This window comes from Sarcophilus harrisii, chromosome 1 (assembly GCF_902635505.1).
Source record: "Sarcophilus harrisii chromosome 1, mSarHar1.11, whole genome shotgun sequence".
Lineage (NCBI taxonomy): Eukaryota > Metazoa > Chordata > Mammalia > Dasyuromorphia > Dasyuridae > Sarcophilus > Sarcophilus harrisii.
The window spans coordinates 387,663,190-387,674,959 of record NC_045426.1 but is presented as its reverse complement, the minus strand read 5'-3'; the positions used below and the strand labels follow the sequence as shown (position 1 = coordinate 387,674,959).

General features: G+C 39.8%; 1 protein-coding gene across 3 annotated transcripts; it reads left to right on the top strand.

Annotated features, from left to right (window-relative positions):
- The first annotated feature begins 5,227 nt into the window (after positions 1 to 5,227).
- On the top strand, positions 5,228 to 11,488 carry IRX2 (iroquois homeobox 2). 3 transcript variants are annotated; one of them, XM_012541195.3, is made up of 5 exons: positions 5,228 to 5,804; positions 7,397 to 7,802; positions 8,374 to 9,084; positions 10,030 to 10,096; positions 10,888 to 11,488. In XM_012541195.3, the coding sequence occupies exons 1-4, from the start codon at positions 5,565 to 5,567 to the stop codon at positions 10,071 to 10,073; spliced, it is 1,401 nt and encodes a 466-aa protein (XP_012396649.1). In that variant the 5' UTR covers positions 5,228 to 5,564; the 3' UTR covers positions 10,074 to 10,096; positions 10,888 to 11,488. The 3 variants fall into 3 exon arrangements, with proteins under 3 accessions (XP_012396649.1, XP_023351674.1, XP_023351675.1); XM_023495906.2 differs by having other exon boundaries at positions 5,229 to 5,804; positions 10,030 to 10,092; XM_023495907.2 differs by lacking the exon at positions 5,228 to 5,804 and adding an exon at positions 5,866 to 5,976 and having other exon boundaries at positions 10,030 to 10,092.
- Positions 11,489 to 11,770: the final 282 nt, after the last annotated feature.

Here is an 11,770-nt window from a genome sequence, read left to right as displayed (position 1 = left end):
GAAGGGTAAAAGTTAGAGTAATATGTGATATATGAAAAACAATGTTGTCACTTAAAAGCATATATTTTACATTTAAAAGCAGAAAGTCTAAATCCCTGCATTTCTTTCTAAATTGATACAAATACAAAAATTCCATCCACCAAAAATGAAAACTCATGTTTCACAAAAGCCTTTAATATCTCTAACAATTCTCTTGGATATTCAAATAAAATAAAAAATCGCAATGTGCTGTCATGTTGTATTAAAATATTGTTTTTCCTCTTTACTGAATTAAAATGGAATTAAAAATAAATTAGCACAGGCGCAGAGCTGAGTGACTCTAACTCCGTCCAATAATCCTCCTTTTTAATGTATATGTTAGGGGCTACCGCTAGGTAGTATTGTTATTAGAAATAATGACTAAAATATGAAAAAGAACCCCAGGGAAGAGACTTACATAAACAATTACGCTGCGAGTGTTGAAGAGCTTAGGGGAAAAGTCATTGCCACAGCGCCCCCTCCCACACTCAGCCTGAACTAAAATTCTATCCAGAAGGTGGGGAGGAAGTGGATAGTTCCTCAGATAGTTCCTTGTTTCTCTAATGCGTCCACATGACCCAGAAAGCCTGTAAATATAAGTAATCGGTCTAGACTTTCTTTACCCAGAACACTTTTTTTCCTTTGCTGGAGGAGAGCCATTTCAATCAAGCGAGTTTTACAAGTGTTTTTGAGTATCTTTGCTGCAGATGGATGGATCGCTACTTTAAATTCAGAAGTTTGCATTGTTGTTTAAAATGAATTGCCCAGTGTTTTGACAAGTAATTCGAAAATATGATAGCGTCGCTAGGTTTTAAATGCATTTCAAACAGAAGAAAGAAAAATACATAGCAAATAAGCAGGAAACTCAAAATATGCGTGGCTTTTTCTTTCTTTCTTTCAAATAACCCAGTTTTTAATTATTAAATAGCCCTACTCTGCACCTCAGTACACTGTTTGGCTCAGACTGAGAGCCGATGAAATCTAACTTAAAAAAAAATGTCTATATATTCTAAGAACGATAAATGTATATGTGTTAGTACCTATGCAGATTTCACTTACATAGCCAGTTGGAAATTCAGATTGCTACCCATTAGTACACTATTCTTGTATTATAAAGATCACATCTAACTCCTAACTTTGTTTTTCTTAAAACTTTTTTTCTTCAGTGATGTGAAGCCTTAACAATTTACAAATGGCATTCTTACCATCCCCCCCCAAAAAAACAAACAAACAAGTAAAAACTAGTCTTTCCAAGCCTTAATGGGCTTGAGGTTAAAAGTCTAAATCTTATTTTCATCTGATGTATTATTAATTGCAGCCAGAATTAATTTAAGCTTAAGAAGAATATTCAAAAGCAGTATTACTTTAATCGAGGGGTAGTACCCTGAAATAGTGATTATATATTCAGATAACAATGCAGTATGTAAGTTTTAATGTCTCTGTGTAGGCATTTTAATTTGCTACAGTTATTACCAATAAAAAGTGCATGTAGTACTATTCTACTGTTTAATAGTGCAAGGTAGACGGTTTTTATTAGCAACAAGCAGCACTATGGAAAATTTAGATTTCAATGAGGGAGCAAAATTGCTGGGGGAAAAATTCCCCGCAAACATCTTCAAGTCCAGAAGCAGTGAACTAGGGAAAAATAAGGATATATAATGATAAATTCTTGTCTAAAGTGAGAAATAGTATTGAGCCAGTGAAATTGTTCTGTTATATTTAATTGATGTCAGAATAGACTTTATTTTCCAGAGCATATTCTCTTAATTCAAATGGGAAGTATTTCTATAATAATTCAGGGTTCTCTCTTCCAATGGCAGATTCTTGCTTTTCTGAAACCATACAAAACATGCAAATCAAACCAAAGCAGGAACTTGTCTTTTGAAATGGAAATATCATACTCCATTAATCTCCCATGGTAAAAATTAGCCCCCCTCCTTTTGTACCAAATGATTATTTTTGAAATGAACCAAGAGATGCTACAAATTAAATCTGCTATTATATTTGTTAACCATCCTAACTTATTTTTCATTTTCAGCAAAATTTTGCCAGTGGATTCTCTTTCTTCCCCCCTCCCCCCTCCCCGACAATGCAAAAAAAAAAAAAAAAAAAAAAGTAACAAATCCCTTTAATTGTGGGCTTTATATGGCAAACAGCGCATGGTTTCCTTCCATCTGTAATAATTTACCCCAAGTGTCTTCTCTGAACTCAATTACAGCATATAAGCATGGGATCCCCGGTATTTGTTTAAAGCGCTCTCCCCGGGTCATAACTGTAGCATTCATTTAATAGTATTAATCCCCTGTTATAATGTAAACAAAACGACCGCTGTATTCCCAAACTGAATTGCACCACTAATTATTAAACAGGAGGCACTAAAAGCAATCCATTCGCCTAGACAAATACTTACCTACATCACCTATGCTGGAAAGAAAGGACGTCCTTTCCTAAATTGAAAAAAAAAAAAATGCGAAAGCAAAACTGCAGTTTGCAACTTGTTCAATCTGACTTACGGGGGAAAATCAAGTCTGACTTTATGATGTGATAATTAATATTGCATTCCCCAACCCCCAGCTGCTGCAGCTGTAAAGCATACCACCAAACGCATAAAAGTCAGTATGAGAAACATAGCAATGTTCTATTCAGATGCAATCGCCTGATATCGATTATTTCATATAACTACTTAAATATGAATGTGCATTATAAAAGCTCTGGGGTTTATGGGTCCTGTTTCCTTATGCGTTCAGAATATACATACATATCTCCATGAATAGCCAAATTGTGAGATGAGGGAGGGAGAGAGGGAAAGTGAAGGAAGAATGCATAAGAGCCTTTTTCTGCAAACCAATAGATGGATTGGACGGTTCATTTATTCCCATTTTCTTTCATATTTGAGCCCTTTAAGAACATAGATTTCAAATTAATGAAAATGAATACCTGTTGGTGTGAGACCCTCACCCCTTACCCCTCCTCTAAAGACTGCAGCTCCTACAGGCCATCTGATAGATGTATACATTAATGAATTGTCTGTCTGGCAGCCAGATTTCTTCTTTCTTCACCAGTGCTAAGAAAAGTGATTGGAGAGAGGGAGATAGGGAACTGAGGTCGGAATAGGTGGAGGAGGGATGTGGTTCTATGAAGAAGAAAAATCAATTTGGGCTACAATCTTGTCCATAACTGAACCTAAGTGAGACTCATTTGGTTAACTGTAATATCTCTGGGTTCTAAAAAAGCAATGCCTTCCATTAGGGAGGTCATTAAACTCTACCATTCCCCCGGCATCATTTTTATTAGAGTTGTGTATAATGGATTAAAAATAAACTACCTTTGCTAACTAACAAATTTGTCAGCTGTTTCCATCATAACTTCCTGTCTGTTCCTAATAAATCCTTAAAAGTTTCTTGATTTGATTTATTGAGTTTTTTTTGTCGTAATTATCCAAAGTATTTTGCACAAATAGACAAAATCTACACTGTCGATACACTTTTTTTTAAAAAAAATCATTTTTCTTGGTAAATAAAATACAAGGAAATATTCCCTAGCCAAAGCAGTGAAGAAGAGACTTATTGATTTATTATATATATATATATATATATTTTAAAAAGATACATGGTAAATCCAAACTTAAAATAACACATGGACTAAATTTCAGACTTTAATTTTCTGCACAAATAGAATGAGTCTACATTTTTTTTGAAAGCTCTTAAACAGTTCATTAAAACCTTAGAGTTTAAATAAATACTTGGGAACGTAACTGGGGATTTTGAAGCTAGAGTGATAAATTAGGGGCCTCCATGAAAGCGGTGAATACATTATAAGGAGAGAAGGCTTGGGAGTGTGGAAAAGAGAGATGAGAACCGGGGAAACATCCATGCTATGCCCATGCAAGGGTGGAATACATCTATGCATTCTTTACCACAGTGAAAGCTTGAAAAGGAATATATTTAATATCTATCAGGTTAATATTCAAATATTCGGGAAATCAAAAGTGGAAGCACAAAGTGAAGAAGAACAAGGAAGCGCGGGGCTGGGGGCATTTGCTGCGATCTGGGGAAAATAAATGTAAAACACTGGAAGTTAACCCCACGTGTTAAGCAAAGCCAAAAACAACAACAACAAACAAACAAACAAAAAAACAAAAAAAAAAAAAAAACAGTATTGGTCCAAACACAATTAACCAGCTCCTCTCTCACCCCCCCTCACGTGTTTTCCTTCACTAGGTTACTCTGGATTAGAACCTAGGATGTATGTCCGTCCCATAATCAGTCAAGAACATAGATTCTTTACCTTTCTACTCCCTTTGGTTTCTCCCAGGTAAGAGAATAATTATGTGTTAAATATTTTAATTTATCTCTCTTAAATTGAATTACTCTGCAGTCACCGGGGCCTTCCTTCAAAACTCTGCAAATAAAAACCTGAATAAGGAATTCTGAACTAGAATTCCTTAGGACAAACTAAGAAAATACTTCCACATTGAATGACAGGACAGTAGTGGACTTAGAAAGTTGGGCTACCACTACTGTAAAGAGGGGTGGGGAAGGAAGGGAAGACAACTTCCCTGACTTTGGCTACACGAAGGGACAGGCCGAGTTTCTGCCCCTTCCCTCCTTTAGCCTAAACTATGACAATATAAGGACGCTTACAGAGAGAGAGAGAGAGAGAGAATGTGTGTGTGTGTGCGCGCGCGCGCAACCGAGCGCAGGAGTCCGGAGTGGCTGATCAGCAGTATCATCCCTTGGCTTCAGCAGTGTGTTCCCTGGCAGACAGAGAGGGTGGCTTGCATTACAAAAGCCTGCGCTTCCCTCCCTCCCCAGTCTGTGAGAGGCGAAGGCGAGAGGAGGAGGAGGGGGGCGGGCCCGTCTGAATATGCAGATAAGCCGCCGTGACGGACAGCTCCGTTTTCCAATGTCCCTCAGAAACTCGAGCGCTCCTTCCCTCAACTCTTCAGTTCAGACTCTCTATACTTCCCCCAAAATACAGACTTGCAGGCGCTGGGGGAGCTGGCTGTGGCTGAGAAAGAGCTCCATATGCAGCAGCAGCAGCAGCAGCCACAGCCGCAGCTACTTTGCTGATTCCGGGGGCTCTTTCTCGTTCTCCCCTTTCTTCCACTCTCTCTATCCGTCTTTCTTTCTGTCTTTTTTTTTTTTTTTTTTAAATTCGCTTCTCCCCCCCTTCCCCCTTCCCTCCTTCCCCCCACCCCCTCCCTCCCTTCACTCTCTCTTCTCCAGATGCACTTCTCGTCCGGGTTAGTTTTCTGATCAGATTGATTTATTTCTACTTTCTGTCCTTCACCTTCCTCTCTCCCCCACCCCACCCCCACCCCACCCACCCCCCTCATTCCCTACTGATCATTCTTCTTATTTTCTCTTGGGTGGGTGGATGGGGGGGCCATATAACAATTCTTAATTCTCTACATAACTATATACAGACCGAGCCAACTGGGGAAAGGCAAGAGAGGGAGCAAGCAGCAGCAGCAGCCGCGGCAGAAGCAGAGCCAGGGCCGGTTACCCCCTCGCCCCCTCCCTGCTCCCGTGCACGCCTAAGCCATGTCTTATCCTCAGGGTTACCTCTACCAGCCCCCTGGTTCTCTGGCTCTTTATTCTTGCCCAGCTTACGGGGCTTCTGCGCTGGCGGCGCCTAGGAGCGAGGAGCTGGCCAGGTCTTCTTCAGGCTCGGCGTTCAGTCCTTACCCTGGATCTGCGGCTTTCACCGCGCAGGCTGCGACCGGCTTCACCAGCCCACTTCAGTACTCTACAGACCCCGCCACGGGATTCCCTTCCTACATGGTAACTACCTCGGAGATGCCTCGGCCTTCCCCCTCATTTTCTCTTCCTCCTCTTCCTCTTCCTGGCTCATTACTTGCTGCTCTTATCCTCATCCTCATCCCCATCCTCATCTCTGTCCAGTATCAGATGATCTATAGACGCTACATATCCTTAGAAAGACCACAACCCTAAGGTAATGCATGAGAGAGAGAGAGAGAGAGAGAGAGAGAGAGAGAGAGAGAGAGAGAGAGAGAGAGTAGAGGTTGCTTGTTAGGTTCAAGCGTCAACTTTAAGGGCGAGCAGAAAGAATAACAGGAGACGGTAAATTATGCTTTTACTTTGCCTCCCAGTTAGATGGGAAGTCATCTGCCAACGCTCACACTTTCCCCCGTAATCCACCCTACTTTACTGCACTAAATTCTTTCGTTTATTGTATAAAAGAATATAGATCGAATAATTAAGTACATGTTGGGTGTTGGAGAGTATAGGGTTTGTCTGTGTACATGCTTGTCTGTGTGCGTGTGTGTGTTTTAGTCCGCTGCTGAGCGGACCTTCGGGTCGTTCTCCCCGTGCGGTTTTTATTTACTTTCAATGCTTTTGTGCTAATGGTTTAACTGGATTTTAAGGGATGAAAAGGAGCATCTGTTTGCTATCTGGGAGCTCCGCTCCTATACAAGAAGGTTCGGGAGTCGGCAGCTTCAGATTTCACTGTTGACATGACAATCCTTTTTTTTTTTTTTTAGAACGAAAATAAATAAAATCTCTAATATGATCTATGTTTCCAGAATTTGTTTCTGCTTTTATCTCCCCGCCTAATTGTGCATCCTTATTCTTTTTAAAAAATACTTGAGATAAATTGTCTTACCATCTATCTTGATATGAAATCATCCCTCCTTAGACTTTCCGGTTCTACCACCATAGAGACTAAGTCACTGGAAGTTGAAAAGTATTTCTGGCTATTAAAGCTATTAAGTAAAATTGAGATTAAAATTGAGATTCGCCACACCCTCAGTGGAATTCCTAGATGTGCTGACAAGTTCTCAAGTTCTCCAACAATATCTGCAACTTTCTAGAATTTGGAAGGTTTAAATAAGCGCAATTTAAACGTTAAAGGGCGAATTAAAATGCTAATTACATCGCATTTGAACAATTTGAAACGGTGCATATCTTCTGATTTGCAAATTGGATTTGCAATGCATTAGTGCAGTGAATTGCTAAGTGGTGGCTTTGTTGTGTTTTCTATGGCTAAAAGGGGGAGGGGGTACTAGAGTACCGTGGGGGGGAGAAGCATCATTTGAACCTTTGAGTGAAATTTAGATATTCAGAAACTACCTGTAGGCCTACTTGCCTCCCGCAGTCTATGAGATTCGAAACTGATGTAGCGAACATTTAATTTCAAGAAAGTGAAATGTTTGAGACTTACAATTTTTGATGACTAAAAATGTAACCATTGGGTATTTGGGCTGGGTGTGGACATTATTTTTCGGTACTGAAACATGAATTTGAAATTAAAAATTTAAATGAAAATTGAAATTACTCCTGCCTTTAAAAAAAAAAAGCTGTTTACTAATAAAGATAACAAATTGCTCACCTCCTACGTTTTTCTCTTTCAGGGTTCACCTTATGATGCTCATACGACAGGCATGACCGGGGCCATCAGCTACCATCCTTATGGCAGCCCAGCTTATCCTTATCAGCTGAATGACCCAGCTTACAGAAAAAATGCCACCCGAGATGCCACTGCCACCCTGAAGGCCTGGCTGCAAGAGCATCGCAAGAATCCCTACCCCACCAAAGGGGAGAAGATTATGTTGGCCATCATCACCAAGATGACTCTCACTCAAGTTTCCACTTGGTTCGCCAATGCCCGCCGGAGACTCAAGAAGGAGAATAAGATGACCTGGGCTCCCCGAAACAAAAGCGAAGACGAGGATGAAGATGAAGGGGACGGGGCGAGAAGTAAAGAAGAGAATTCAGATAAGGTTCAAGAGAACAACGAAACGTCTGCGGAAGACGAAGGTCAGTAAGCCAGAGTAGAGCCCTCTCACGCTCAGAGGTTCCGAAAAGTCCTACTTTACTGGAACTTGTGTGCAGAGAGTGTATGCCGGGGTATCCCGATTTGGGAAGTTGTTTCTAAAATTATTTCCATTAAAAGGGTGAAAATAGTCCAGTCTCTCTTTTTTTTTTGGGGGGGGGCACTACCTACAGACCATCGTCCTTACCCCATTCTCAGGCTTCTCAACTTTGCAATATTAAACCAATATACAACTAAGAGTCTTCACTGTTAACAGATAATATTGAAGCTCACGGGTTTTACACTGTTGAGTCGGTCACTTAAGGGTATTTTATTTGGTTTATAAGGCCAACCACCCTTAAGCACGTGGCAGCCCTTGGGGGAAGGGGGGGGTGGGCTGTGGGTTGGGGGGAGGGTTATGTGTATCGCTGTTGTTCAAAGCAGAACGGCCTGTTTACAAGTAATGCTGTGCAGCTGAGGGGGGAGCTGCCCGGGTGCGTGTGAGCTCTCTCCCTTTAGCCATCATGTTGTAAATAACTGACTGCCCTTGTTTTGTCTGCCCTTGGCTCTTCTCAGGGATCAGCTTGCATGTCGATTCGCTTACGGACCACTCTTGTTCAGCCGAGTCAGATGGGGAAAAGTTGCCCTGCAGACCGGGAGACACCCTCTGCGAATCGGGCTCCGAGTCAAAGGACAAGTACGATGACATCGAGGACGACGACGAGGAGGACGAGGAAGGGGACCGAGACCTACCCCCTACGAAGCCCGTGACCTCCTCGCCCCTCACGGGCGTGGAAGCCCCTCTCCTGAGCCACCCCCATGAAGACGCTTCCCGGAACTCCAACAAAACGACTTTGGACAATCGGATTTCCCCGAGCTCCCAAACCCAGGCCATCAAACCCAAGCTGTGGTCTCTCGCAGAAATCGCCACCTCGGACCTTAAGCATCAGAACATGGGGCAAAACTGTCCCCCACCTGCTTTGACTTCGGCTGCCCCTTCCTCCACGTCCCACACTAGTTCGGCTTATTCCCCTTCTTCCCTACTCGGAAGACATATTTATTATACTTCACCTTTTTACAGCAACTACACAAACTATGGAAACTTTAACGCGCTTCAGAGCCAGGGGATCCTGAGGTATAACTCAGCAGCAGTGGCTTCAAACGAAGGATTGAGTCAGACTGTGTTAAATACTAGCTCTGTTCCCAAGCAGAGCAGTGACTCTTTGAAAACGAGCACTAACCAGCTGGAGCCACATTACAGGCCCTCTAGTTATGAGCCTAAGAAAGGTAAGTGAATGCTTGCTTATTTCTTTCCTGCTAAAGGCAAAATAACTCCTGGGAAAGAAATACATACACAAACTCTTCCTTAGTTTAAAAAAAGAAAAAAAGCTAACTTACAGGGTGTGTGTGTGTGTGTGTGTGTGTATGTATGTGTTTGGGGAGGGATTTGGGGAGAGAGAGAGGAAGTACCCAAGCAGATTGAGATCTGTCGTTCTGTGAAATGAGGTCATATAAAGGAACCTCTCCTAAGGGTGGGAAAGAAAAATGCTAAGATTCAGCATTCATTTGATCTTAAAGATAATTTTAAACGGTGTATTTTTTAAAATCTCCTATCACCAGATCTGCTTTGAATAAGGAAAAGAAAAGAAAAGATTCTCAGCTTGTTTTATGAAATCTCAGCTGTTTTTCAAGTTCCAGGGGTGACAACTTAGAACGAAATGCAAATTAAACTTAGAGCCCCTGGGCAGTCAGTGCTCCATGTTCTGGCCTTTGTGTGTTTTGATTGGTAAAAACAGGATCTTTCTGACTTTCCACTGACCAGTTAAAGATTATTTTCTGTTCTAGTTTTGTCCAGAAGGAAATAATACTCCTTATTATTAGAAACGTGGAGGGAAGGAACCTTTAAAACTTAAAAACTCTTCCCTTCTCTCCTCCTTTTGTAATTAAATCTCTTTCCCGATATACTCTTCTCTCCTACCTTCTTCCTCTCTTCTCCCATCCATTCAGAAACCTTAGTCTCTTGGGACATTTAAAAAAAATGGTCCTTAAAGAGAAAAATAAAATTTAAAAGATGTTGAAATTTACTTAAACTTGGAATGTAATTTTAATGATGAGATAAAGCAGTTTAACTGCTTAAGTCAGTATTTGGAGCAACTGTGAGATTTGGTATATACTGTATAATCTAGTTAGCTGGCTGTGTCCTGTGACTAACTGACGGTTCTATTTTGACAGATTCCACTGAAGTCTGCACAGTAGGAGTACAACCCTACCTATAGAAGTGCAATCAGACAGAATGTGAGTAAGTGGGAACATTTTCTATTACACTGATCATTTGGGATCTGATCCAAGACATATTGCGCAGCTGTAAACTTGCTTAATGTTTATTTCTTGCTTCATTACATGGAGTTTGATTGCAAAGTATTACCCTCTTTTCTGGTATTCTTCCTCCTATCTCGGGGAATGGGAGAACCACATTAGAGGTTTCCTTTATTTTTTCAATTCTATTTGAAAGATCACATTTTTCAACTGCAGGGGGTGGGGTGGGGAATACCCCTTTGTAATATGCACATGAAATCAACTTTAAAAAACTTTTTTATTAGGAAAAAAATGCCATTAACTCCAACTGTGGTTTTTACTGTAATTCCTTCAAAGGACAAGGAATTGATTAATTATTTAAAATCCACATAATCTCCATAGAATCATAAAAATAAGCATGACTGGTTTGATTAGAGAAACATTGCTGAAACTCCTCATATCAAGTAACTTTTATAGATGATGGTTACATGGTAAAAAAAAAAAAAAAAAAGAAAAGAAAAGAAAAAGGGGGGGGGGGAGAGGTTTCAGCATGCTTATCTAGGAATGTGTGCAGATAGAATAGACATTGTAGTGTATGTTGTCTTATTCATAACAGCATCTTTAAAAAGAAATTTGAGTTTGCTTGAATGCTAGACAACAGTTATTAAGTTCAAAGTTTTTTATGAAGAAAATAAAGAAGATGAAGCTTTTCAGATTGCCTAATTTTTTAAATTTAATGATACAAGTGTGTAACTGAAGGATTTTGGATGATTTGGTTTTTTCCTTGGTCCACAGGTAGGTGTCACAATTGCTTTGAAAAAAAGTCAGCAAGCCATCATCTCTCCCTGAGCTAATATATAGAACAAATCTAAATCTGGAATCACATCTTGTGCCACTGTATAAAAGAAGAACCCACAGAGCACTATTAAATCTACAGACTAATTCTTAAAAACAATTTTGTTGGACATATGTGAGTTTGTTGGTCTAGTATAGTTTCCCCAATGTATGTGTGACTTTTGAAAACAATCTGTTTTTCTCAGGATATCTCGAATTGATCACTTCATTGCCACGGTATATATTCTCTAGGTGTGATAGGATTTACTGTAAAATTTATTTGTAAAGGATGTACACAGTAGAGATAATAAAATGTGATTGAAGAACTTGAGTACTTAAAAAGTGGAAACAAATTTGATATTTATTTTTGTAATGATATAAAGCTTCTAGTAATTTATGCAAGTTGTATTGCAATGGAATCCGATCTTTTTTGTAAATAAATTCTGCCTGGTTTTTATTTGAAACGTTGATGGTTATACAATCTTTGTTGGTTGTTTAACAAGAATTCTTTACTAATTTATATCTTCAATTGTAAATAAAAACAGACTAGTCTGCAACAATATAGCGTTTTGGGTTCATTTTTCCTAAAAGAGTAATTTGATTGAGAGAGCAGTGATGAAATTGATTATAGAAGTCACTACATTTTATATTTTGTACTCTTCTAGATAAAGTATGGGGTTTAAACTTGCCCCCTCCAAAAATGCTTTTTGGTAGATGAACAACGTATATACATGTTGTATATATTTAGTGTGCATACACAAATTCATTGCCAATGGGAGAATATGGAGTGGTTTTTAGTTATATAAATTTCATTCCCCTAGTTTAAAACAATGTTCTTTATTGT

What these genes read in the sequence shown, in the direction of transcription:
- IRX2 (XM_012541195.3), top strand. Translation starts at nt 5,565, where the DNA reads ATGTCTTATCCTCAGGGTTACCTCTACCAGCCCCCTGGTTCTCTGGCT. An exon ending in CGGGATTCCCTTCCTACATG is followed by an intron (nt 5,805 to 7,396) that starts GTAACTACCTCG and finishes TTTCTCTTTCAG; the next exon opens with GGTTCACCTTATGATGCTCA. An exon ending in TAGTTATGAGCCTAAGAAAG is followed by an intron (nt 9,085 to 10,029) that starts GTAAGTGAATGC and finishes CTATTTTGACAG; the next exon opens with ATTCCACTGAAGTCTGCACA.